Below are 27,039 nucleotides of genomic sequence, written 5' to 3' on the forward strand. Positions count from 1 at the left end.
TTGCCTGTGCCGGGTCTTAGTTGCAGCACGTGGCACCTTTGTTGCGGCATGCAAGATCTTTAGTTGCAGCATGCGGGATCTAGTTCTCTGACCAGGGATTGAACCCGGGCCCCTTGCATTGGGAAGGCAGGGTCTTAACCGCTGGACCACCAGGGAAGTCCCTGTTTTGTTTTCTTTTAGATTCAACATATAAGTGAAATCATACAGTATTTGTCTTTCTCTGACTTATTTCAATTAGCATAAGACCCTCTAGGTACATCCACGTTGATACAAATGGCAAGATTTTATTCTTTTTATGGCTGAGTAATATCCCACTGTATATATATATACCACATCTTCTTCATCTACTCATCAATTGATGGGCACACTTAGGTTGCTTTCATATCCTGGCTATTGTATACAATGTTGCAATAAACATAGGTGTGCATATATCTCTTTTACTTAGTATTTTCATTTTCTTTGGATAAATACCAAGGAGTGGAACTGCTGCACCGTATATGGTGGTTTTATTTTTAACTTTTTGAAGACTCTCCATACTGTTTTCCATAGTGGCTGCACCAATTTACATTCCCACCAACAGTGCACGGAGGTTCCCTTTTCTGCACATCCTTGTCAACACTTGTTATTTGTTGTCTTTTTGATGACAGCCATTCCAACAGCTGTGAGGTGATATCTCATTGTGGTTTTGAACTGCATTTCACTGATGATTAGTGGTGTTGAGCATCTTTTCATGTGCCTATTGGCCATCTGTATGTTTTCTTTGGAAAAACATGTATTCACATCTCTGCCCATTTTTAAATGTTTATTCTTTTTTATGTGACTGTAAATGGGACTGTTTTCTTAATTTCTCTGACAGTTCAGTGTTAGTGTATAAAAATGCCACAGATTTCTGTATATTAATTTTGTATCCTGCAACTTTACAAAGTTCATTGATGAGCTCCAGCAGTTTTTTGGTGGCGTCCTTAGAATTTTCTATGTGTAGTATCATGTCATCTGCAAACACTGACAGTTTTACTTCTTCCTTTCCAATTTGGATTCCTTTTATTCCTTCTTTTTCCTTCTCCTTCTTTTTTGGCCACGTCATGCGGCATGCGGGATCTAAGTTCCCTGACCAGGGATAGAACCCGGGCCCCCTGCATTGGGAGCACGGAGTCTTAACCACTAGACGGCCAGGGAAGTCCCTATTCTTTTTTTTTTTTTTAATTTCTTTTTCTTGTCTGATTGCTGTACCTAGGACTTCCATTACTCTGTTGAATAAAAAGTGGCAAGAGTGGGCATCCTTGTCTTGTTCCTGGTCTCATAGGAAATGCTTTCAGCTTTTCACTGTTGAGAATGACGTTAGCTGTGGACTTGTCATATATGGCCTTTATTATGTTCAGGTACGTCTCTTCTATACCTACTTTGTTGAGAGTTTTTTAAAATTACAAACGGATGCTGAATTTTGTCAAAAGTTTTTCCATGTCTATTGAGATGACATTTTTATTCTTTAATTTGTTAATGTGGTGCATCACATTGATTGATTTGTGGATAGTGAACCATCCTTGCATCACTGAGAGAAATCCTACTTGATCGTGGGGATTTTAATGTATTAGTTTTTCTGCTTATTTTTTTTAATTTTATTTTTTTAAATTTTTGGCTGTGTTGGGTCCTCATTGCTGCGCACAGACTTTCTCTAGTTGTGGCGAGTGGGGGCTACTCTTTGTTGCGGTGCGTGGGCTTCTCATTGTGGTGGCTTCTCTTGTTGCAGAGCACGGGCTCTAGGCACACAGGCTTCAGTAGTTGCAGCACACGGGCTCAGTAGTTGTGGCACGCGGGCTCTAGGGCGTGCGGGCTTCAGTAGTTGTGGCTCACAGGCTCTAGAGCGCAGGCTCAGTAGTTGTGGCACATGGGCTTAGTTGCTTCCCAGACCAGGGATCGAATCCGTGTCCCCTGCATTGGGCAGGTGGATTCTTAACCACTGTGCCACCAGGGAAGTCCGGGATTTTAATGTATTGTTGAACTTGGTTTACTAATATTTTGTTGAGGATTTTGGCATCTATGTTCATCAATGATATTGGAATGTAATTTTCTTTTTTTGTGATATCTTTGTCTGGTTTTGGTATCAGGGTGATGCTGGCCTCACAGAATGAGTTCAGAAGCATTCCTCTCTGTAATTTTTTTGAATAGTTTGAGAAGGAAAGATATTAACTCTTCTCTAAATGGTTGGTAGAATTCACCTGTGAAGCCATCTGGTCCTGGACTTTTGTTTGTTGGGAGTTTTTTTTTTCTTACTGATTCAATTTCATTACTGGTAATTGGTCTGTTCATATTTTCTATTTCTCCCTGGTTCAGTCTTGGGAGATTTTGCATTTCTAGGAATTTGTCCATTTCTTCTAGTTTGTCCATTTTATTAGCATATAATTGTTCATAGCAGTCTTTTATGATCCTTTGTATTTCTGTGGTATCAATTGTAATGTCTCCTTTTTCATTTCGGATTTTATTTGGGCCCTCTCTCTTTCTTACTGATGAGTCTGGCTAAAGGTTTATCAATTTTGTTTAGCTTTTCAAAAACCCAGCTCTTAGTTTCATTGATATTTTCTATTGTTTTTTAGTCTCTATATTTTATTTATTTCTGCTCTGATCTTTCTTTGTTTCTACTAACTTTGGGTTTTGTTCTTCTTTTTCTAGTTTCTTTATGTTGTTTGAGATTTTCTTATTTCCTGAGGTAGCTTATATCATTATAAACGTTCAGAACTGCTTTTGCGATATCCTATAGATTTTGGATCATTGTGTTATTTTTTATTTATTTATTTATTTTTGGCTGCATCAGGTCTTAGTTGCAGCACGCAGGATCTTTTGTTGCAGTGTGTGGGCTTCTCTCCAGTTGTGGTGCATGGGCTCCAGATCGCATGGGCTCTGTAGGTGCGGCACGCAGGATCTTTTGTTGCAGTGTGTGGGCTTCTCTCCAGTTGTGGTGCGTGGGCTCCAGATCGCATGGGCTCTGTAGTTGCGGCACGCAGGCTCTCTAGTTGTGGTGCACAGGCTTAGTTGCCCCACGGCATGTGGGATCTTAGTTCCCCGACCAGGGATCGAACCCACGTCCCCTGCATTGGAAGGTGGATTCTTAACCACTGGCCCACCAGGGAAGTCCCTGGATCATTGTGTTTTTGTTTTCATGTATCTCCAGGAACTTAAAAATTTTATTTCTTCAATGATCCATTGGTTGTTTAGCAATATATTGTTTAGCCTCCACATGTTTGTGTTTTTTGTATTTTTTCTTGTAGTTGATTTCTAGTCTCATAGTGTTGTGGTAGAAAAAGATGCTCGATATGATTTCAGTCTTCTTAAATTTACTGAGACTTGTCTTGTGGCCTAGCATATGGTCTATGCTGGAGAATGTTCTGTGTGCACTTGAAAAGAATGTGTATTCTGCTGCTTTCAGATGGAATGTTCTATATAGGTCTATTAAGTCCATCTGTCTAATGTGTTGTTTAAGACCAGTGTTTCCTTACTGATTTTCCTTCCGGATGATCTCTCCATTGATGAAAATGGGATGTGAAAATTCCCTACTATTATTGTGTTACTATCAATGTCACCCTTTATGTTGTTTTATGTACTTAGGTTATTCCCATGTTGGGTGCATGTATATATATATTTTTTTAAGACTTCTTTTTTAATGTGGACTGAATTTTTAAAGTCTTTATTAAATTTGTTACAATATTGCTTCTGTTTTATGTTTTGGTTTTTTGGCCCTGAGGCATGTGGGACCTTACCTCCCTGACCAGGGATCAAACCTGCACCCCCTGCATTGGAAGGCAAAGTGTTAACCACTGGACCACCAGGGAAGTCCCTGGGTGCATGTATATTTACAACTGTTATATTTTATTCTTGGATTGATCCCTTGATTATTATGTAATATCCTTTTTGTCACTTCTTACAATCTTTTTTTTTTTAAATTTACTTATTTTTATTATTTATTTATTTTTGGCTGTGTTGGGTCTTTGTTTCCGTGCGAGGGCTTTCTCTAGTTGTGGCAAGCGGGGGCCACTCTTCATTGCGGTGCGCGGGCCTCTCACTATCGCGGCCTCTCTTGTTGCAGAGCACAGGCTCCAGACGCGCAGGCTCAGTAGTTGTGGCTCACGGGCCTCGTTGCTCCGAGGCATGTGGGATCTTCCCAGACCAGGGCTTGAACCCGTGTCCCCTGCATTAGCAGGCAGATTCTCAACCACTGCGCCACCAGGGAAGCCCCACTTCTTACAATCTTTGTTTTAAAGTGTATTTTGTCTGATGTAAGTATTGCTACCTCAGTTTTCTTTTCACTTCCATTAGCATGAAATACCTTCTTCTATCCCCTTTCAGTCTGTGTGGCTTTACATGTGAGGTGAGTTACCTTTAGGCTGCATATATATGGGTCTTATTTTGTGCATCCATTCAGCTACTCTGTCTTTTGATTGGAGTATTCAGTCGATTTACATTTAAAATATTTATTCATATGCACCTACTTAATTGCCATTTTGTTGACTGTTTTTGAGTTGTTTTGTAGTTCTTTTTTGTTCCTTTCTTCTTCTTTTGCTCTATTCCCTTGTGATTTGATGAATCTTTCATGTTATATTTGGATTCTTTTTTTGTGTGTGTGTATTTATTACAGGTTTTTGGTTTGTGGCTATCATGAGGTTTATATATATAGTTAGATAGATACATAGATAGATAGATACGATTATTGTAAATTGCTGATCTCGAGTTCAAACGCATTCTAACCTGCATTTTTACTGCCCACCCCCGCACAAAGTTTACTGGTTTGACATCATTTTTTTTTTAAATTTTTATTTATTTATTTATTTATTTATGGCTGTGTTGGGTCTTCGTTTCTGTGCGAGGGCTTTCTCCAGTTGCGGCAAGCGGGGGCAGCTCTTCATCGCGGTGTGCGGGCCTCTCACTATCGCGGCCTCTCTTGTTGCGGAGCACAGGCTCCAGACGCGCAGGCTCAGTAATTGTGGCTCACGGGCCTAGTCGCTCCGCGGCATGTGGGATCTTCCCAGACCAGGGCTCGAACCCGTGTCCCCTGCATTGGCAGGCAGATTCTCAACCACTGCGCCACCAGGGAAGCCCGTGACATCATATTTTATATCTTTTTGTTTTGTGTATCCCTTTACTTATGATGGATATGGATGATTTTACTACTTTTGTCTTTTAACCTTCCTACTGGCTTCATACATGGTTGATTTACTACTTTCACTGTATATTTCCTTTTACCAATTAGATTTTTCCTTTCATTATTTTCATATTTCTAGCTGTGGTCTTTTATTTTCCACTAGGGAAGTCCCTTTAACATTTTTTGTAAAGCTGGTTTGATGGTGCCGAACTCTTAGTTTTTGCTTGGTTGTTAACATTTTGATCTCACCATGAAATCTGATGAAAGCCTTGCTGGTTTGCAGAACTGGAGTGATAGCTATCTCACATCTTATGTAACATATATCAGCAATTTCATACAACACTCAAAACATATTCTGATGACAGCCATGGTATAGTATAGCCAGTACATCTCAAGAGAAACAACAGCTATAGCAAAATCAGATTCTTGAAAGTTCATTTTGCATGTGCCAAGCAGTGTATAAAGTGCCTCGAATACATTTTTACATTTAGATCCTTAAGACAAACCCATTAGCTCCTTCAAACAACAGAGCCTTGTGCCTCCTGGGGGCCAGGTACTGTGCTGGATGCAAGCAAGAACAGAAGGAGAAGTACAAGGTCTCTGCCCTCACAGAGCTCAAAGTCTAGTAAGGAGGCAGATCTTCCCAACCATGGAGTAGGTAAAGATTACCATAAAAGAAAAAACTGATAAATTGGACTTCTTCAAAATTCATAATTTCTTTGATCAAAAGCTCAGTAAAGATACCTAGTTCAATGGAACAGAACACAGAGCCCAGAAATAAACCCACACTAATGTGGCCAATTGATTTTTGACAAAGGTACAAAGACAATTCAATGGAAAAAGAATAATATCTCAGTAAGTGGTAGTGAAACAACTGGAAGTCCACATATCAAAAAATGAAGCTCAACTCACAGACATACAAAACAAAATTATGGTTACCAAAGGGGAAAGGGGTGGGGGGCAGGAGGGATAAATTAGGAGTTTGGGATTAACAGATACACACCACTATATATAAACTAGGTAAACAACAAGGACCTATATATAGCATAGGAAACTATATTCAGTATCTGTAATAACCTACAATGGAAAAGAATCTGAAAAAGGATATATATGTAATATAAATATATGTATAAACATATATGTAAATATAAACATATATACATATATATATCTGAATCACTTTGCAGTACACTTGAAACTAACACAACAGTGTAAATCAACTATACTTCAAAAAATAAAAAATCCCAGTGCTCTACCACTCAAAAAAACAAAACAACAACAAAAACAAAAACCCAAAAAAAACAAACCTCAACCCATACCTTACATCGGATACAAATATTAACCCAAGACAGATCAAGGACTTAAATATAAAACCTAACAGTATAAAACTTCTAGGAGAAAATATAAGAAAATCTTTGTGAACCTGCGTTAGACAGAGTGCTTACATTCATCACCAAGAAGAAAAATTATTATAAACTGGACTTTACCAGAAGACAAGTGGTTGCCAGGTGGGACCTCAAGGCAGAGGAGGCACTGACCACAAGGTGCACAAGGGAACTACGGGGGGATAGAAGTGTGTTCCGCATCCTGAGTGTGGTGCTGGTTACATCTGTCAAAGCTCAAAGAATGATATACAGAAAGAGTGAATTTTAGTGTCCTCAACAAATAAACAGATGTTTTTAAAAGTACAGTTAAGCAAATGAATGGGTAAGTCACTGACAGAAAATATCTGCAATACATCTAAGAACTTTTGTATATCTGGAATACAAAAAGAACTTCTACAACTCAACAATAAATATAAATAACGAAAAGGCAAAAAACCTCATACAAGTGAGCAAAATACTTGAAGAAACACTTCTCCAAAGAAGATACATGAATGGTTAAAAAGGACATGAAAAAGGACTTCCCAGGTGGTCCAGGGGTTAAGACTCTGTGCTTCCACTGCAGGGAGCATGGGTCCAATTCTTGGCCGGGAAACTAAGATCCCGCATGCCATGTGGCATGGCCAAATTAAAAAAAAAAAAAAAAGGACATGAAAAAGTTCTCAACATCATCACTCACAGGGAAATGCAATTAAAAAGAACCACCTGATGGGACTTCCCTGGTGGCACAGTGGTTAAGAATCCGCCTGCCAACTGTTGGTGGGAATGTAAATTGATACAGCCACTATGGAGAACAGTATGGAGGTTCCTTAAAAAACTAAAAACAGAACTACCATATGACCCAGCAATCCCACTACTGGGCATACCCTGAGAAAACCATAATTCAAAAAGAGTCATGCACCACAGTGTTCACTGCAGCACTATTTACAACAGCCAGGACATGGAAGCAACCTAGGTGTCCATCGACAGATGAATGGATAAAGAAAATGTGGCACATGTATACAATGGAATATTACTCAGACATAAGAAGAAATGAAATTGAGTTATTTGTAACGAGTTGGATGGACCTAGAGTCTGTCATACAGAGTGAAGTAAGTCAGAAAGAGAAAAACAAATACCGTATGCTAACACACACATATGGAATCTAAAAAAAAAAAAAAAAAAAAAAAGGTACTGATGAACCTAGGGGCAGGACAGGAATAAAGACGCATACGTCAGGAATGGACTTGAGGACATGGGGAGGGGGAAGGGTAAGCTGGGATGAAGTAAGAGAGTAGCATTGACATATATACACTACCAAATGTAAAATAGGTAGCTAGTGGGAAGCAGCTACATAGCACAGGAAGATCAGCTTGGTGCTTTGTGTCCACCTAGAGGGGTGTGATAGGGAGTGTGGGAGGGAGATGCAAGAGGGAGGGGATATAGGGATATATGTATACATATAGCTGATTCACTGTTATACAGCAAAAACTAACACAACATTGCAAAGCAATTACACTCCAATAAAGATGTTAAAAGAAAGAAAGGGAGAGGGAGGGAGGGAGGGAGGGAGAGAGGGAGAGAGAGAGGAAGAGAGGAAGAGAGGAAGGAAGAAAGGAAGGAAGAAAAGAAGGAAGGAAGGAAGAAAGAGAAAGAAAGAATCCACTTGCCAATGCAGGGGACACAGGTTCGAGCCCTGGTCCAGGAAGATCCCACATGCCACGGACCAACTAAGAGAAAGAAAGAAAGAATCCACCTGCCAGTGCAGGGGACACGGGTTCGAGCCGTGATCCAGGAAGATCCCACATGCTGTGGAGCAACTAAGCCCATGCACCACAACTACTGAGCCTGCACTCTAGAGCCCGCGAGCCACAACTACTGAGCCCGCATGCTACAACTACTGAAGCCTGCACGCCTAGAGCCCGTGCTCTGCAACAAGAGAAGCCACTGTGATGAGAGACTCGTGCACCGCAACAAGGAGTAGCCCCCACTTGATGCAACTAGAGAAAGCCCACATGTAGCAGTGAAGACCCAATGCAGCCAAAAATAAATAAATAAAATAAATAAATTTATTTTAAAATATATAATAAAGAAGACACAAATACGGAGTTCCCTGGTGGTCCAATGGTTAAGACTCCATGCTTCCACTGCAGGGGGCATGGGTTTGATCCCTGGTTGGGGAAGTAAGATTCCACATGCCACGTGGTGCAGCCAAAAAAAAAAAAAGACAGAAATAAACAGAAAGACATCCAATATTCATGGACTGGAAGACTTAAGAGGTCAATACTGGGACTTCCCTGGTGGTGCAGTGGTTAAGACTCCGCCTGCCAATTCAGGGGACACAGGTTTGATCCCTGGTCCGGGAAGATCCCACATGCCGCAGAGCAACTAAGCCCGTGCACCACAACTACTGAGCCTGCACTCTAGAGCCCATGAGCCACAACTACTGAAGCCTGCACGCCTAGAGCCCATGCTCTGCAACAAGAGAAGCCACTGCAATGAGAAGCCCACACACCGCAACTAGAGAAAGCCCGCACGCGCAGCAATGAAGACCCAACAGAGCCAAAGATAAATAAAATAAATAAATTTCTAAAAAAAAAGAGGTCAATACTACCCAATCTACAGATTCAATGCAATCATTATCAAAATGCCAATGATTTTTTTTTTTGCCAAAAGAGAAAAATTCATCCCAAAATTAATGTGAAAACTCAAAGGACCCTGAACAGCCAAAACAATCTTAAGAAATAAAAACAAAGCTAGAGGCCTCACACTTCCCGATTTCAAAACATAGTAAATTACAAAGCTACAGTAAACAAAACAGTGAGTGGCATAAACAATGACATATAGGCCAATGGAACAGAATAGAGAGCCCTGAAACAAATCCTCACATATATGGTAAGATGATCTTTGAGAGAGTAGCAAGGTTACACAATGTGGAAAGGATAGTCTCTTCAACAAATAGTGCTGAGACAAGTGGACATCTACGTGCAAAAGAATGCAGCTGTACCCTTACCTTATACCATATACAAAAATTAACTCAAAATTATTAAGGACTTAAATATAAGACCTGAAACTATAAAACTCCTAGAAGAAAACATAGGAGAAAAGCTTCATGACATTGGATTTAGCAATGGTTTCTTGGATATGACACCAAAAGCACAGGCAACAAAGGCAAAAGTAGACAAAGGGGACTACATCAAATTTAAAGAAACAACAAACTAAAAATGCAACCTACAGAATAAGAGAAAACATTTGCAAATCATGCATCTGATTAGGGGTTAGTAACCAGAATATACAGAAAACTCCTAAAACTCAACAGCCTAAAAACAAACAACCCAATTCAAAGACAGGCAAAAGACTTGTTCCACTAATGTCCTTTTTCCATTCCAGGATCCAATCCAGGACACCACACTGAAGCTAGTATTACAAAGGAATTTCTTCTCTTTAAAAAAAAATACTTATTTATTTATTTATTTTTGGCTGCATTGGGTCTTAGCTGCGGCACGCAGGATCTTTCGCTGCCGTGCGTGGGCTCTTCGTTTCGGTGCGCGGGCGGTGCGCGGGCTTCTCTCTAGCTGTGGCGCGCGGGCTTAGTTGCCCCACGGAATGTGGAATCTTAGTTCCCTGACCAGGGACTGAACCGGCATCCCCTGCATTGCAAGGCGGATTCTTAACCACTGGACCACCAGGGAAGTCCCACAAAGTAATTTCTAATACACTCCATCAGAAGATTTTAAGGTAACAAAATAAAAAACATTAATAGCATTTATTAATGTTAAAATCTAAATAATTCAATCGTTATAAATTTTACTTGGCCTTTCTCTCCAGTGAGAGAACATACATAATTCTCTTCATACCACAGAAGCAAAACTGGAAAAAATATTTTAAGCAAATAGCAATATATACTAATGAGAGTTGATATGTTAAAACTGTAAATATCTACTCCTAAAATGATACTTTAATTTACCCAGGAAAATACTACAACCCACTGGAAAAAGAAATGTTTCCTTACCAATTAGCGTGATGAAATAGAAGATTGGTATACTAATGAGATTATAGTAAATACTTTTCTCAGTATTATTTGTTTAATAAATGTGGTTTCAAATCAATACAGTTTTGAACCTAACTGTTTAACAGACACACATAAGAGAAGAGAATTAATCCAAATAGCTTTTGGACCCAGTACTTTGAGTACATACCATCAGTCTAAAGACAAAAAAAGAGTTGGAAAAAAAAAAAAATTCCCGAACTCTAACTCAGTCAGTCTGCTGCTGGTAGTGGTAACAGGTATAGCACTCCTGAAATGGTTCTCTGTGCACTGTGGGAATAAGGAAATAGTAAATCTACTGATGTTGTTGGAAGCCCCAGCTCTACTGTAGAAAAAGGGAGATACCAATATGAACCAGGGAAAGGAAGCAAGACCCTGGGATGCTGGGTTGGAACTAAAGATACAGTATGAGCTTATAAACAGAGACTCACACAGGCACACCCATACGCCCACACTACAGAGACGGACACACGCCCCAGCTGGACCAAAAGGTCTAGCAGCAGCAAGGTCCTCTTGGCGATGAACACGCCTAGCACCAAAATCTTGGTTTCTCCAAGAATACCATCTCCCACTAAAAGGAACCAGTGCTCCGTGGAAAAATGTCCACGCCCAAAACAACTGCAATATAATCAACAAAATGAATGACAATAATGACTATCATGCACTGAATAAGAAGAAGAATGCATGAGTCCATACCGATGTTAAAGAGGAAGAACAAGCTTTTTTACAGTAGACTAGTAATAAATGAAAGAGGAGTAAGAGAAAACCATCATTTAGCAATCATCACAGCAGTAACTGATTCAGGCAAGAATCAACAATAGATGCTTAAAACCACTGGGCCAGGGCTTCCCTGGTGGTGCAGTGGTTAAGAATCAGCCTGCCAATGCAGGGGACATGGGTTCGAGCCCTGGTCTGGGAAGATCCCACATGCCGCGGAGCAACTAAGCCCATGAGCCACAACTACTGAGCCCATGAGCCTAGAGGCTGTGCTCTGCAACAGGAGAAGCCACCACAATGAGAAGCCCGCACACCACAATGAAGAGCAGCCCCGGCTCGCTGCAACTAGAGAAAGCCCGCACGCAGCAACGAAGACCCAATGCAGCCAAAAAAACCCACAAAAAAAACAAAAAAAAACCCCCACACTGGGCCAAGTGATCTGTCTCCCTAACAAGTACCTGCCGACCACAAAGGGGGAAAGAAAGCCACGTTTCCAGTCAAGAAATGCAGTCAAAGCCACCTCACCACATGGCCACAGTTAACAAGGCTATTCCTGGGACAAGCTGCCAGCTGTGCCCAGGATGCACGCCCTGAAGGGGACTCAATGTCTCGGGGGATCACTCCTGCCAAAGATGCGGCAATTGAATCTGACCACGAGGAAACAATCTGATAAACCCGTAAGGAGGAATATTCCAAAAAATGGTCAGCCTGTACTGTTTAAAAAGTCCACACCACGAAAGACAAAGAAAGCTAGGGAACTGTACCAGATTTCAGAAGATTAAATGCACATGACAATTAAATGCAGCAGATGATCCCGGGCTGGATCCTGGATTGGGGGAAAAAAATGTGTGGTGAATGGGACAACTGGCAAAGTGGGGATATGGCTCATGGTACTACCCCCGTGTTAGCAGTCCTAAACGTGCTTCCGGGAGAATGGTTTGTTCTTAGGAAATAGGGGAAATGAACTTAGAAATGAAGGGTCATGTCTGTGTGTGCAGATACATTTTATCTCTGAACATGCGCGCACGCGTACACACACACACAAAAAGCGTGCAGATGTGGGATGAGTCAGATGTCACAATCGGTAAATTTAAGTGAACTGTATACAGTTGGAGTTCCAAGTACTATTTTTGCAACTTTTCTAGAAGCATGAAATGTTTTCAAAGTTAAAAATGTTTTGGAAAAAGAATGAGGTAACCCTCTGCCTTCCTCTGAAGGAAGATACTTTGAAATCTTAATTCTTTTTGGAATTAAAGCTTCTTCATGCCAATAAAACATGCAGATCATTGGATCTTAGGATTTGGTTTCGCTTTTACCCGTAAGACACCTCACAAATGAGTAATTTTGTTCATGTCAAAATTCCTCTAGTAATTTTGTTCATGTCAAAGTTCCTCTAAATGGTCACTCTGAGTCTAAATTATCCTTGGTGAAATTATGTCATTTAGGTAAATAAGCACACGAATTAGAGTTACAGCATAAATACACGTAAAAACCAGGAGTCGACCTGGAGCTGCTGCAGATGGTTTTAGGCTGAGACAAGCCCACGAGATCAGATCCTCAGCACCTGCCACCATCTCCAACCGTGCAGCTCTCTAAATTGCAGCTTCGGGTTGAGGAAAAGTTGTGATAAGAGGTCGCCTGGAAGAAGGCCCGGCGGGCAAAACAAGACTGAGGAAAGTTCTTATAAAGGCTTGTTTAAAAAAAAAGAAAAAAGAATGAAGTAAAGCTGTATGGACTTACCCACAAAGACCTCCAAAACACTGTCAAATGAAAACGTAAAAAAAAACTTGTAAAAAAAGTATAATTCCATTTACGTAAAATAATCTATGTATGAATTTTTATAAGTGTGAAAAAAAACCCCGCCATCATATTTCCAGACTGTGCTGGGCTTTCCCACGGCTCACACACCGGTCTGGACACACATCCTTCGCACGGATGGGGTGGAGGAGAGAATCTGAAGAACGTCTCCCTTCCAGAAGTGGCCAACAGACCCCCAGACAGCTGCTGCAGAGCCCGCCGCATCCTTTCCAGGCCCTTCCAGGCCTCCCGTCCCATCTCATATGACCATGAAGCTCTGTGGGTAACTGACCGACCCAGGGACCCTAGGAAGTCGCCAGTGACACATGAAAAGGCCTCCACGTCAGTAGACCCGGTGGCAAGTGAGCAGGGGGTCCTGGAGCCTTACGTCTCCAGACCGACCCTCCGGGACGCCCTCAAGGTGGCTCCTGCCCCCTGTCCAGTGCCTCGGGGAACCCCAGGCAATCCTCCCCACAGCGACCAACTCCAAAGGAGGGTTCCCAGGGAGGAAGGCGGCTTCCCAGCAGGGCAGGAGCTCAGGGTGGACCCGGAGGCCCTTGTAGTACAGTATCCACACAGGGCTCTGCTCTCAGCCCCCGGCTGTCCGACAAGGAGCTGTCAACAGCTGAGGACAGAAAGACAGACGACAAGCTGATTGGACTGACAGCTGGCTGCCAGGGGACCGGAAGGGGCAGGGGCATGAAGGACAAGAGCCAGCCCTGGTGACTGGAGTGACAGCCACGCCAGGCGGAGAGGAGGGAGAGAAGGCAAGAGGCGAGCGTGTGTGGACCCCACACCCACCGGCTCTCGAGCGAGGTCAGTGTAGTGCGCCAGCCTGGGAAGGGCGGGCCACGTCCTTGGGCAGAGGGCACGGCCATCGGAGGGGCAGCCTGCCCCCCCAGCCCCTCGCAGCCCCCGCCTGGGCGGCTGGTGAACTTCTTCAGTGAGGACCCACAGCGATGAGAAGCCTCACCTGCCCTCACCTCTCAGGGCAGCTCACGCCTGCAGGAACGATCCTCCCCCCAACAGCGTGAGGCCCAGGCCAGCTGGCTCTGCAGCATTCCCTCCGCCCCCCCGCCCCGAGTCCCTGGTCCTCGCCACCCCCACCGGGGCAGCTGCGAGGCCCGCTGGCAAAGGGAGCCGTTGCTCTTTATGTCAAAATATAAACAGCCATTTGTGCATTTGTTCAATAACTGATTTCTGAGCGCCCACTCTGTGCCAGACCAGGCCCGGGAGACCCAGCACGCATGTGATAAAGAGCAAACTATGTCATCGTGAACAATCCTGGCCCTGTCCAAAGTGCTGTGACTGTCTGGGGGGCTCTGGGCAAGCCTCCCCCCACCTCCGGCGGCAGCTGGACTCAGCGCTTACGAAGCGTCAAGCACTGGTCACAGCCACTGCACTCGCTGCCTCAGATTCAGGGGGCTCTCCTGAGAAATATGTCCTCGTGTGCTGGCACGTCCATGCTCTCAGGGGGTCCTACACTCCCTGAATGCAATTCGTGGATAATGCTCACAGCTTCTATGGAGCATTTGCTTTACATCTGTACGCTTTTTAGAACGTGATACCAATCCACTTTCATTCTCATATCTCCACGAAGTACATACGCTCTGTTATTTCATCCATGTCACAGATGAGAAAACTGAGGCAACGAGAAGGCAAAGAGTGGGCAGCAGAGCGGGGCCAGGCCCTGGACAGCACAGTACTAGGCTCCTTGCTCTCAAACCACCACCCTGGACTCGCCTGGATCCAGCAGAAGCTCCAGGGAAGCAACCCCAGACCTTGGCTTTCCTCTCTCCCAGATGGATGCCCAGAAGCCCCAGAACACTCTGGGACCCCAGGTCACCATGCTCCGACCACGGCCCACAGGCCATTCACCCTCCCCTGGACTTGCCCTGCAGAGGCCGACGGGGCCAAGCTTGGAGCGGCAGGACAAGATGTGACCTCTTTCACAAAACATCCCAGGTCAGGGCTTCCCTGGTGGCGCAGTGGTTGAGAATCTGCCTGCCAATGCAGGGGACACAGGTTCGAGCCCTGGTCTGGGTAGATCCTACATGCCGCGGAGCAACTAGGCCCGTGAGCCACAACTACCGAGCCTGCACGTCTGGAGCCTGTGCCCTGCGACAAGAGAGGCCGCAGCAGTGAAAGGCCCACGCACCGCGATGAAGAGTGGCCCCCGCTTGCCGCAACTAGAGAAAGCCCTCGCACAGAAACGAAGACCCAACACAGCCAAATAAGTAAATAAATAAATAAATAAATAAAAATCCTTTAAAAAAAAAAAAATCCCAGGTCAATAACCACACTGCAAACCCACCCATCACTCTGACTGGCAAACAAACTACCGGTTCAAAATTGGGCTCTCAGGATCACTGGCCTGCTCCGCAGCCTGGAAGGGGAAAGGGCCGCTCACTAACTCCTCAGCACCCAGACACCAAGCACAGGGACAAGGGAGCAGCCCAGCAGCAGCTGGAGGAAAAGACGTTTAGTGGGTCCCCTGCTGTCTCCCAGCTCCTAAACGCTGCACTCAGAGTCAACTACCAGGTGTCGCACCTGTGCCCAGTGCCAGGGAGGCAGAGGACAGCATGAGCTATGGGATCCCCACCGGTGCAGGGCAGCCCAGTCAGTGCTGCTGCTCATGGGTGGGGGAAAGCCAGGCTTGAGAGGGACCAGGGAGGGCTGCGGCGACAGCAATCTGGGCCAGAGAAGCCACAGAGGTGCACACACATGAGCCAAAGTGCAGCAGCCACACACCCCTCACTCCTGAGACCAGAACCACCAACTGAAACTCTACCCCTGACTCAGGCTCCAGGGCCAAGCAAGCTTTGGCCGCAGTGCTGCCTTTCCCCTTCGCCACGGCGACACGGCGCCCGCACACAGCAGGCGGCAGGCAGGGAGGCATCACTGCTCATCTCTGCTCTCAGCACTGGCCAGAGTGATGGGGGGGAAGGGTCACGACATCTTCCACTTACTCTCAAATGGTTCAGAAAACAACTACGTGTGCACCTGCATATATACACACGTGCACACGTACACATATGCCCTCGGGGCGGGGAGAGTGGGGGTAAGACAGATGAGGCAAAATGCTAACAGGGAGGTCTGGGCAGAGGATGCGCAGGGTTCTTTGCACTAATTTTCTCCCTGCAACTCTTCTGTAAGTATGAAACCATTCCCCAGCAAAAGATTTCTTTATTAAAAAAAAAAGAACAATTCATTAGCTAGTGAGATTGGAAAGTCTATTATGCTACTTTCCAAGTAAAAAGAATCCAAGTGTCAGGCCCAAAGCCCCATCTGTCAGCAGGACAAGCTCTGCAGTGCTGTGGGTTGGGGCTGAGCAGGGCCTCCAAACTCAGGAGGCGCCTGGCAAGCCCCGGGAAGACTCCACTTTCCAGCTCCGTCTGTGAGCTTTGGCCACGTCTGCTTGTGAAATATCCCCCCTCTTCCTGTTCACTAACCCATGTGCCACTCCAGAGGCCGCAGGCGCTGGCCGGCTCACTGTGGATTTGTCAGTTCGGCACAGCCAGCAGGAGGGGTCCCGAGTGGTGTAGGGGACAGAACCCTGAACTAGGAGCCAGCCCCCCACACACACCCTGGTCTGTGCCCCAGCTCTGCTGCTCCTCAGCTGTGTGACCTCATGCACATCACTAGCCTCTCCCAGCCAGCTTCCCAGAAGCACAAGGAAGACAGCATCCAGTCCTGCTCCCCTATCAGGCCAACCAGGTGAAAACAAGCTCTTCCAGAACTGCAGCCTCAGCTCACTCAGTGAAGGCAAGTACATGGTGGGGTCATCCTGGATGGAGCTGTGGCCAAAACCACGGCAGGATTTCCTTTCATAATTGAAGCTAGAAAAACACGGTTTTAGAAAGAGCACTTGATGCTGCATTCCCTGAGACTGGGATGCAGATGGAGAAAGGTCACTGCGATGGTATCACAGTCAGTGGCCCCCAAATGCCCCTCCATGTTTGTCACCCCTCGAAGAGGTCCCCACCCTTTTTTTCTCACCACAGCCCCAGAGGATACAACACACACCATTGTCATTCATGATGCCTGATCACAGCAGGGACCTGAGAGGAGGGCTGGTTCTACTCCTCAGATCAGAGTATTCAGATGGAATTCAGGTGGATCAGGGGAACAGAGGTGGCCTGGGGGTCCACAGCTGGGGTTAAGGACAGACAAGGCAGGACACAGACAGCTGGAAGGGAGAGAGCCAAGGGTGCATGATGGCGGACAGACCAGACTTCTAGGACTGAAACCTCATCCCAGCCACCTGGTGTCATGAGTTGTTTCATTTCCCCCATCTGTAAAATGGAGGTAGCAACAGTATCTAACCCACAGGGACCACCTGAGAGCCCCTGGCATATAATGTGTCCTCAATCAACCAAGATCAAACATGCATTTAAAAGACATTGTGGGGACTTCCCTGGTGGCGCAGTGGTTAAGAATCCGCCTGCCAATGCAGGGGACACGGGTTCGAGCCCTGGTCTAGGAAGATCCCACAGGCCGTGGAGCAACTAAGCCCATGCGCCACAACTACTGAGCCTGCACTCTAGAGCCCACGAGCCACAACTACTGAGCCCGAGTGCCACAACTACTGAAGCCCACGTGCCTAGAGCCTGTGCTCCACAACAAAAGAAGCCACCACAATGAGAAGCCCGTGAACCGCAAGGAAGACTAGCCCCCGCATGCCGCAACTAAAGAAAGCCCGCGCACAGCAACAAAGACCCAACACAGCCAAATAAATAAATAAAATAAAATAAAATAAATAAAAAATAAAAGACATTGTGGCGGAGGGTCAAGTTCAGCACTTTCCTGTTGCCCCACTCTGTGAAAGGCCTCACACCCTAGCCTGCATCAGGGGAGCCAAAAGTGCTCCACCTGGCAGAAAGCCTCCTGGGAAGCAGGTCTGCCTGGTTCCCTCCTCACACCCCAGTGTGGGTCTAAGCCAGGACTCTGAGAAAAAGCATGCAGACTAAGACCAGAAAAGCCCCCCTCCCAGGCGCCAGCCAGCAGACCCCTGCCTGGAAGGACACAGCACATACAGGTACCCAAGGAGAACATCTGACCCAGAGTGAGACCCACCTTGCTGCCCAACCAAAAGCAGGGAGCCAGTTGGAGCCCCCCAGGTTTTGCAGGGCAACTCAAGACACCACCAGGGGCTGCTGCAAAGTTCTGATGTGAGGAGTCATGGAATGAATAGGATAACTTTGCTCCCTCAACTAGAGCCACCCCCCTGCCCCAACTCAGACCTGAGTGTGAGGCCTCCTGAAGCACCCCCCTGCTTTGCAGGGGCACAGGGTTGGCCACCTCTGCCGCTACCTCATCTCTGCTTCCACACCTGAAGAGCACTCCTACAGGGAGGGTATATTCTCTTCATTTGAGCATCCCTAGTGATGGGCAGGTGGGGAGCCACGCCAAGACACTCTGAATTGCTGCTGGCCAGCTGGCAGGATATGTGGACAGATGGAAAAGGAGTTGGGGACATCGGTCACATCCATCCACCCAGGCAGGAGATGCTGGACCCGGAACCAAAGGCACCCCGAGAAAGATATGTATGACGTGTGGCTTCACCCCTCAGAGTCCACTGACATAATGCGCAAAATCGGGACCCAGCAGTCAGACGGGATGACTCTCACTTCTCCACAGGTATAAACATGTTTTCTAAAGAACGTAATCACAAGAGCCCACAAATCCATTGGCTCTGGTCCCCAAGAGCCCATACAGCACCCTCCTCCACAAGTGCTGGCTTCCGTTCCTACCAAGGCCACCCCACAACCAGTCACCCCACCGTCCAGAGAAGCATCGCTGGACACTCCAGCTGAGTGTGGGCCAGGGTCCTGGCTACCAAGTGGACACTGGGGAGGAGGCAGAGCACTCCGTACAGACGGCAGAGGCAGCGAGAGGTGCAGCGTGCCCAGGCAGGAGCCTGACTGGGGAGCCTGCACACCGCTGTGCTCTCCTGCCTGCTGTACACACCCAGGTCTTACAACACCCACACAAGGAGCCCTGGCCACTTCTGCCTTCATGGGCCCTTTCCTCCATTTAAAAAAAAAATCAAGAACCACACATGTTACAGTATTTCCTTCAACTTGAAAGTTTAGGGCTTTTTCCTGCTGACTGTAAAAGAAAACATTTTTACAGTCCACCAAAAGCACCTTGGGCCCCCGGCCTCCTGTGCCTGACGGATAAATCGGCCCTGCATTTGGGGTCTTGATTTCTCGCTGGAGGAGGAGGTACATCAGGAACAGAGATAAGGATCGTCCGGACCTTCTGCTGCCGCGATACCGATTCCTCACCACAGGCTTCCTTCAGAAAACGCAAGCCCCCGGGGGCTCCAAAAGCATCTGAGGGTCACAGACCAGGAGCACCCCCGGTGCCCGGCTCGGCGGCTCCCGGGCCGAGCAACCGTGACCAGCCAGGGGCTTCCAGGTGCCCCGAGCCGCCCCCTCGGCCCCCGGCCTGACCCCCATCGCTCCCGCTCCGTCGACCGCCGAGCGCGAAGTGAGGGCCCGGCGAGGTGGGGGTCCCGGCGACCCCGCCCCCGCCCCCACCGCTGCGCACCTGGCCGCAGCGGCTCGGTGACCGTGAGCACCAGCAGGAAAAGCAGCAGGAAGGCACCGCTGTCTGCCTTGGGCACCATTTATCCTCCGTTCATCGTCCCCGGGGCGGCCGCGCGACCCCGCGGGGAGGCCGGGCCAGGCCGGGCCGAGAGTCGGGCCGGGCCGGGGCCAGGCCAGGCTAGGACGCTGCGGGATGAAGCTCCAGGGGCCGCAGGCAGACGCACGCTCCAACTCTGGCCCTGCGCAAGATGGCGGCCGTCTTGCTCGGTCCGCACCGCCCCGCCCCCGCCGCCCGCGCCGCCCGCGCCGCCCGCGCCGGCCAATGAGCCCCGGGCGGGGGCGGGACCTGCGTGTTCCCCATGCGCAGTGGCCTAAAGGGGCGTGGCCCAAGGGCGGGGCGGTGGCTGAGGGGTGGGCCCTTCGGGGGCGGAACTACGAGGAGTCAAAGGTGCCATTGGCTGAGCAGAGAGGAGAGGCTCGGGGGCGGAGCCTCAGCGGCGGAGCTTCCGAAGGGCCCCGCAGAGCCCGGGCGGCGGAGCCGAGATGACAGACACGGAGGGGCGGGGCGTGGAGGGGACAGGGCGGTACGGGGGCGGGGCCTGAAGGGAGGGGCGGGGCGCAGGGGAGCCGGTGGGCGGGGTGGGTATGGGCACCGGGTGAAGAGGGCCCTGGGACACCTAGCGTCTTCACACCTCGCGCACCTGCAGCCCCAGGTCCGGTCAGTGGGCCAAGAGTGCGCCCCAAAGTCGTCTTTTAAAGGCCGAACCGCTGCGGAGAGGGATGAGGAAAACTGGAGGGACCCGGCCTAACCCTGAGGAGGTTCCGGAGGTGGTTCCACCTCATGAGGAACACGCAGGTGTGGCTTCACCGGCACATACAACTGAAACGTTTCAAACGGATGAGGGAGTAGCCTCAAGGAGGGTTACACAAGGAGAGCTGACAGGGAAGCCCAGATCCTAGAGACGGAGCAAAGCCCCCTCTGGAGGAAGGGCCCTGCCCGCACAGCGGGGACAGGAGAACGCAGCACAGCTGCCGCCACAGCAGGCCCGTCTGCACGGAGGGAAGCCGCCGGGGACAGCGCTCCGAGCGCTGGCCGCGCACCTGTCACCGTGGGAGGGTACACAGTAGGTGGGGTGTCCCCAACGAGAGAGGAGCAAGCCCTCCAAAGGAAGGACCACCAGCCACACACACAAGGGCTTGCCCAGGGTGTCAGGGTGGGGAAGAGGGTGGGGAAGAGGGTGGGGGAAAAGGGTGGGGATGGGAGCAGAGAAAAGGGGGAGGGCCAAGGTTGGTGGGCACCCAGCCCTGCCCACCTCCAGCCCACCAAATCACTCTCTAGGAGCAGTCACCCCAAGCCCCTTCAGGGCATGGTCCTCCCGAGCATCCCAGGATTCCAGCCTGGGACATTCAGGGTCATCTGAGAGAGGCACCCACTCCCTCTGGACGGATATGGCCAAAGTCAACCCCAAGGCTAGGCCAGACCTGCCCGCTCCTGTCCCCTCAGGGCGTGGCACACAACAGGGGCCCACAGCAGAGGGGCCCCACTGCTGGTGGAAATGGCGATCCCTGTCCAACGCTGCCCTGTTAGCACATCCTCAGGGAGCATTCCCGGGAGAAGCTGCTGCACTGAGAGGAGTCCAGGCCCACCTTCTGCCCCCCAGCCCCAGATCTGCCCTGGGAGCCCAGCCAGGGCTATGGATGGTCAGACCCCCAGGAGGGAACTCACAGCCAAGAGCAGAAACCCCGGCCAGTTGTACCCCACAGAGCCGGCCAGTAAAGGTTCGGATGAGGAGAGCAGCACAGGAAAGTGAAAAGTCCAGCAGACCACGCAGCAAGCGGGCAGAGCCCCAGCTTCCTAAACTGCATTGACCACTGGCCAGGATCCTTGCCCCTCCTGACCCACCTCCCCCTTCTCGGCCTTGCTGTGCAGCCAGCAGGCTGCCTGCGTGGACATTATCAAGGGCTTTCAGGGCTGCAGGGAGGGAGAAGAGGTCAGGGACGTTTCCCCCCCCCCACCCCGTGGGGTCCTGTGGCCTCCACCTGAGATCACTGCTTCTGTCAAGGCGGCCCTCCCTGTACTCCTCTTCCCAGGTCCCAGCGACCACCCTTCTTCCAGCGGTTCATTACTACTCAGGGTTCTCTACACTCTGCTCCATGTTGGTAAATCATCCCCTAATTAAACTCTCCTCAGACAGTCCTAACTAAGTGTGTCTCCTGTTTCCTGATGAGACCCAGAGTGATGGGACTGCCTGCCCTGGATTTCCAGGGATGCCCCGGGTTGCAGAAATCAACCCGCCACTCCACCAGCAGGCCTGGCTCTGGTTTGGAGGCTTGGGCTGACCGATGCACTCCCCACAGCCCCCTCCTACCTCGGGTCCCAGCCAAGCATGAGGCCATGCTCCGCTGGCCTTCTGTCTGCTGCAGCCCACTGGCCGGCCTTCCAGGGTTCCGAGTCTTAGTGGCTCAGGCCAGAGCCTCATTCCCCAGGGCAGTCCTCCTTTATGACTTCACCCACTGAAGTCACCAGGGAGACAATGCCGAATGTTCCACCCCAGAGTCTTGGCCTCTAGGAGGCAGGCCAGAGGACTCTCTGTCCACAGTGTAAATGAGGACGCCGCTGGCCCATGTCCCGCAGGGATGTAGAGGGCAGCCTCAGGGGCACTGGGCGCTCCCGGCACCATGGATGATGCTGCCGTCCTCAAGCGACGAGGCTACATCATGGGAATCAATTTGGGAGAGGGCTCGTATGCGAAAGTCAAATCCGCTTACTCTGAGCGCCTGAAGTTCAACGTGGCGGTCAAGATCATCGACCGCAAGAAAGCCCCCACAGACTTCCTGGAGAAATTCCTTCCCCGGGAAATTGAGATTCTGGCCATGCTAAACCACCACTCCATCATCAAGACCTATGAGATCTTTGAGACCTCTGACGGCAAGGTCTACATCGTCATGGAGCTCGGGGTCCAGGGCGACCTCCTTGAGTTCATCAAGACCCGGGGGGCCCTGCAGGAAGACGATGCGCGCAAGAAGTTCCACCAGCTGTCCTCAGCCATCAAGTACTGCCACGACCTGGACGTCGTCCACCGAGACCTCAAGTGTGAGAACCTTCTCCTCGACAAAGACTTCAACATCAAGCTGTCCGACTTCGGCTTCTCCAAGCGCTGCCTGCGGGATGACAGCGGCCGACTGACACTGAGCAAGACCTTCTGTGGGTCGGCGGCGTACGCGGCCCCCGAGGTGCTTCAGGGCATCCCCTACCAGCCCAAGGTGTATGACATCTGGAGCCTAGGCGTGATTCTCTACATCATGGTCTGTGGCTCCATGCCGTATGACGACTCCAACATCAAGAAGATGCTGCGCATCCAGAAGGAGCATCGCGTCAACTTCCCGCGCTCTAAGCACCTGACAGGCGAGTGCAAGGACCTCATCTACCGCATGCTGCAGCCGGACGTCAACCGGCGGCTGCACATCGACGAGATCCTCAGCCACTGCTGGGTGCAGCCCAAGGCCTGGGGCCTGTCCTCTGCAGCCATCAACAAGGAGGGGGAGAGCTCTCGGGCCACCGAGCCCCCGTGGACTCCTGAGCCCAGCTCCGACAAGAAGTCTGCCACCAAGCTGGAGCCCCGGGAAGAGGCCCGGCCCAAGACCTGGGCAGAGACAAGACCCGAGGAGGAGGCGCTGGCGGTGCAGGTGTCAAGGCAGTCAGAGGCCATGGGCCTCACCAGCGAGCAACCCAGCAAGGAGATCAAGGAAGGGGCCACCCCGCAGCCTTCAGAGACACACACCTAGTCAGCTCTCGCGGCCCAGAGGGCCGGCAGAAAATGAGGCAGTGTTCATGGCCTCAAGCCTGAGCTCCAAAGAAGCCAAGGGACAAGCCGAGAAGGAAGACAGTCCCAGATGAGCCGCTATTTTCGTCAGTTTCTTCCCCCTCCCTTTGACCTTGGTAACTCATGTGGCTAAAGAAGCAATAAATCACTATATTACTGCAGACCCTGAGGTCAGTGTCTTTGCCCTGCGGGCTTTGGTCGCCCAGGGAGAGGATCCTGCACTCCCCCTGCCCCCACTCTCAGACCACGCTGCACTTCACCTCCCGCTTTGGAAAACACAGCCCTGTGTGCCCAGCCCTGACCGTGACCTCAGGCCCTGGACCGGAGCAGAGCTGAGTAAGGAAGACATTGCTTCAAGAGGGAGGCCCATGAGTGCGATGCCGGGCTGGAGAGGGGTGCGAAGAGCAGGTGGCTGCAGGCAGAGGAGGGCTGGGAGGCGGGGGCCTTCCCCCCGAGGTCTGGGTCCTCAACAGCCCCACAAGGCTGCCAGTGGGGAGAACCTGTAGAGGCAGGCGGACCAGCCTCCCTCGAGCCCCTCCCCGTGGGCAGCTCTTTCTGCTCTGGCTCCAGGGTCCCCCACGTCCTGCCAGCACCCAGTTCCCAACAGTGCCCTGAGTCATGCCGCCTCGTGGGCATCCCCCGGCAGCAGGGGCCCTGCTACATGGCCAGCCCCTCTCCAGCCTGCATGTCCCGCAGTCACTGTGTGGTCTGAACACATTTTGTTCCCCTCTGGTCCCAGTTTCTCCCAGGGGTGATGTTCCTGTCAAAGCAGATAAGCAGACACTGGCGAGCAGGAGGGCACAGGCGTCCTCACACACGTGCCCAGCCTGCGGCCATGGTGTCTGCAGAGGGAGCAGGCCCGCGTGTGCATCGCCGGCTGCTGGGCACTGCGGGGCCCGCCATTCCGGTTCTCACGCTGTCCTTACCCCAGCTATGCCGCGGCAGCTGCTTTCTCCTCCTGATCTGCACGTGCGCCTGACAACCTCGCATGGACCTGCGGGTTTAACACACCAAAAGAACAAGGCTCGCCTCTCCTCCCGCCCCTGCTGCTGTCTTGGGAGACGTGAGGTCCAGTGAGTGCCCCAGACATGGCCTCTGCCTGGCTCCTCCGTCTCCCCACAGCCACCTCCACACATCCTGTGTCCCCAGAGCTGGGCATCCCCATGTGTCAAGGCTCAGCCACCACCTAGGCCCCTGTCCTTGTTCCCCATCGCCACCCACGGTGGCCAGAGCCCTCCTTCTGCACCCAGTCTGGCTCCCACTGCCTGCGGGAAGGATCCCCACACCTAACCCTTGAGGTCTTCCCAGGTCTGGCCTCCCAGCCCCCTGCCATGTGCCATAGCCCTGCTTGTGGACGCATCCCTGCAGCCCTGCCCAGCTCTCCAGGTTTGGCCAAGGGGCCACGGCCTCCACACACAAAGCCTTCTGGGGGCCTCTGCCAGGGCAGGCCTGCGAGTGAGTGCCCAGGGTCCAGGACAGAACTGCTGCAGAGTAGTCCTGGAGGACCCGGGAACCCAGAGTCACACAGCTTACCTAGCGGTAGAGTGGAATTCCAGAGCGCATGGGGCCAGCGGGGGTGGGGACGTCCCAGGAGGCTTGTGAACCTCCTCCGTCATCAGTGCGGTCACTGGGGCAGAGGGCAGCGCAATGCAAGGGGGCCTGGGAGCGACTCATGGCAGCCCAGCCCGGAGGCATGCCTGGGCAGGAGGGACCTCAGGAAGGTGCACCTACTGTGTGCTTTACAGGTGGGGAGATGGCTCAGAGAGGGTGGGGCGACTGCCGGAAATCACACAGTGCGGAGCAGAGGCCCAGGTGCGTGAGGCTCCCTCCTCCCCAGGTGGCCTTAGATGCCGGGCTACTCCTGTGAGCTGTTCCACTAAACACAGCCTGGGCTCAGACCCTTTCAGGCCCTTGATCCTGAAGCTTTAGGATCAAGACCCTCAATGTGGCCTCCGTGCTCCCTCCCGCCCCCGCATGCTCTCACCACGCTGACCTTTCAGACCATCACACGCACTGCAGTCCCCGTCCTCCTCCGTGTGGCCTGACCTCAGACCTCAGCATTCCAGCCTCCCTGAGTCCAGCCCCAGCTCTCTGACCTCACAGCTCCATGTCCCTGTGTCACGGCCCAGCCGCAGGGCATTCATACTGTGGGTGACACTGAACCTCCCTGGCCTCCGGGCTCCAAAAAGGCAAGGTTCTGTTCATGTCACCCAGGGCCTGAGGCCGACCCTCGAATGCCATGGAGTGGAGAAATGGAGGCCAAAGCTCCACGGGGGGCGTCCCAGGGTCTGCAGGTCTGGGACCCACAGGCCCGTAGCCGGGAGCACCCTGAGCCCCTATCCAGTCTAACATCCCCCCAACCCAGCGCACCAGCAGCCCCTGCCCCTGCGTGCACATCCTGGGCAGAGCCGCCTGCTCCACACCCGGCAGGTCCGCTGGCCTGATGCTGGCACATGTCTCCTCCATCCATGTCCCCCAAGAACCAAAGAGGCCACACTGTCCTGGGCAAGGGCAGGTGTGGAGAAGCGGAACCCACAACAAAGGGGAAAGCAGGCGGTGGGGTCGGCCAAGAGGGCAGACGTGCAGGGTGCCCCCGACAGAGACCTGGGGGCGAGGGAGACAGGTGGGGAGGGTGCCTGGCTTCCGGGGCCTGACCTGGGGGCCTCGCAGCTGGCCCCTCTACGACACAAAGGAGTGAAGTTCTGGTCATTTCTACCAAAGCCCCCAGGAGAAAGGCAGGCATCAGGCCAGTCACTCCCGCTGGCATCTGGACCCGGCTGCCCTGCCCTGAGATCTTCCACACAGACCTCCTGCCAGGGAGCTCTCCGCGCTCCAGGTGTGTATACGCGCTGTGCTCCGGCCAGGACAACACACCTCCCGGCACCTGGGGGAGCCCTGCTGATCCCCTGCATGCAGGTTCCACAGTCACTCCCACCCACCCACCCACCCACAAACAGGACTTCCTCTCCCCCAACCCCTGGAGAACTGAGCACACACACGGCACGCCTCCTGTCCTGGCAACGCACTACAGAGGACAGACAAGTGGACAGCAGGGCTTGCGAAGCACCCGAGGAGACGCTACAGGAGGCCACGTTTCCCAAAGCAAGAACAAAAGGGTTTCCACGTTGTTTCCAGGGGCAAAGACAGTCTGAGATGCAAAGATGATGTGCCCTCCCAGGGTTCCAACAGCTCACAAAGGTCCCAGCGACATAATTCAGGATCCCCCCTCACCCAGGTGCTTGCTCTTCACTGTCAGTGCTAGGGGTGCTGCCGTCCCCCAAGACCCCCGGGACCGCAGCACCAAGGCTCCACCTGAGGCCCCGCCCACTCACTGGCCAACGCACCAGAACCCAGTCTCCCTCTGTTGCCGGTCCCCCTCCCCACGGGCCTGCCCCGTCCAGCCTCCCTGTGCCTGGTCATAGGAGCTAGCCTCCGCTCACCCCAAAGCCCCTTCCCTATGTGCTCTTCCAGGACCCGTCTGAAAACGGGACTTGGGTTCTGGCTGCTCCTGCCCCGGGACCTGCAGCAGCTGTCCCCTGACCCTCTCCTCCACCTCCTCCTAACTCTGGGACTCAGCCATTCTCAGAATGTCCTTCCCTCCCCAACG

At 50.9% G+C, this 27,039-nt stretch overlaps 2 protein-coding genes across 3 annotated transcripts in view; one reads left to right on the forward strand and one right to left on the reverse strand.

The window, feature by feature from the left end:
• Positions 1-19,880, reverse strand: part of DGCR2 (DiGeorge syndrome critical region gene 2) — a 72,066-nt gene extending 52,186 nt beyond the window's left edge. For both annotated transcript variants that reach the window (XM_068562562.1, XM_068562561.1), the window contains exon 1: positions 19,610-19,880. In XM_068562562.1, coding sequence (XP_068418663.1) covers positions 19,610-19,688 — 79 coding nt within the window. In that variant the 5' untranslated portion in view covers positions 19,689-19,880. The remainder of the gene's footprint in view (positions 1-19,609) is intronic.
• A 2,407-nt stretch (positions 19,881-22,287) lies between these two features.
• TSSK1B (testis specific serine kinase 1B) lies at positions 22,288-23,394 on the forward strand. The gene has a single exon (XM_068563371.1). It carries the CDS (start codon positions 22,288-22,290, stop codon positions 23,392-23,394), a length of 1,107 nt encoding a protein of 368 aa, XP_068419472.1.
• The last annotated feature ends 3,645 nt before the right edge of the window (positions 23,395-27,039 follow it).

This window comes from Eschrichtius robustus, chromosome 14, assembly GCF_028021215.1.
Source record: "Eschrichtius robustus isolate mEscRob2 chromosome 14, mEscRob2.pri, whole genome shotgun sequence".
In the NCBI taxonomy this organism is placed as follows: domain Eukaryota; kingdom Metazoa; phylum Chordata; class Mammalia; order Artiodactyla; family Eschrichtiidae; genus Eschrichtius; species Eschrichtius robustus.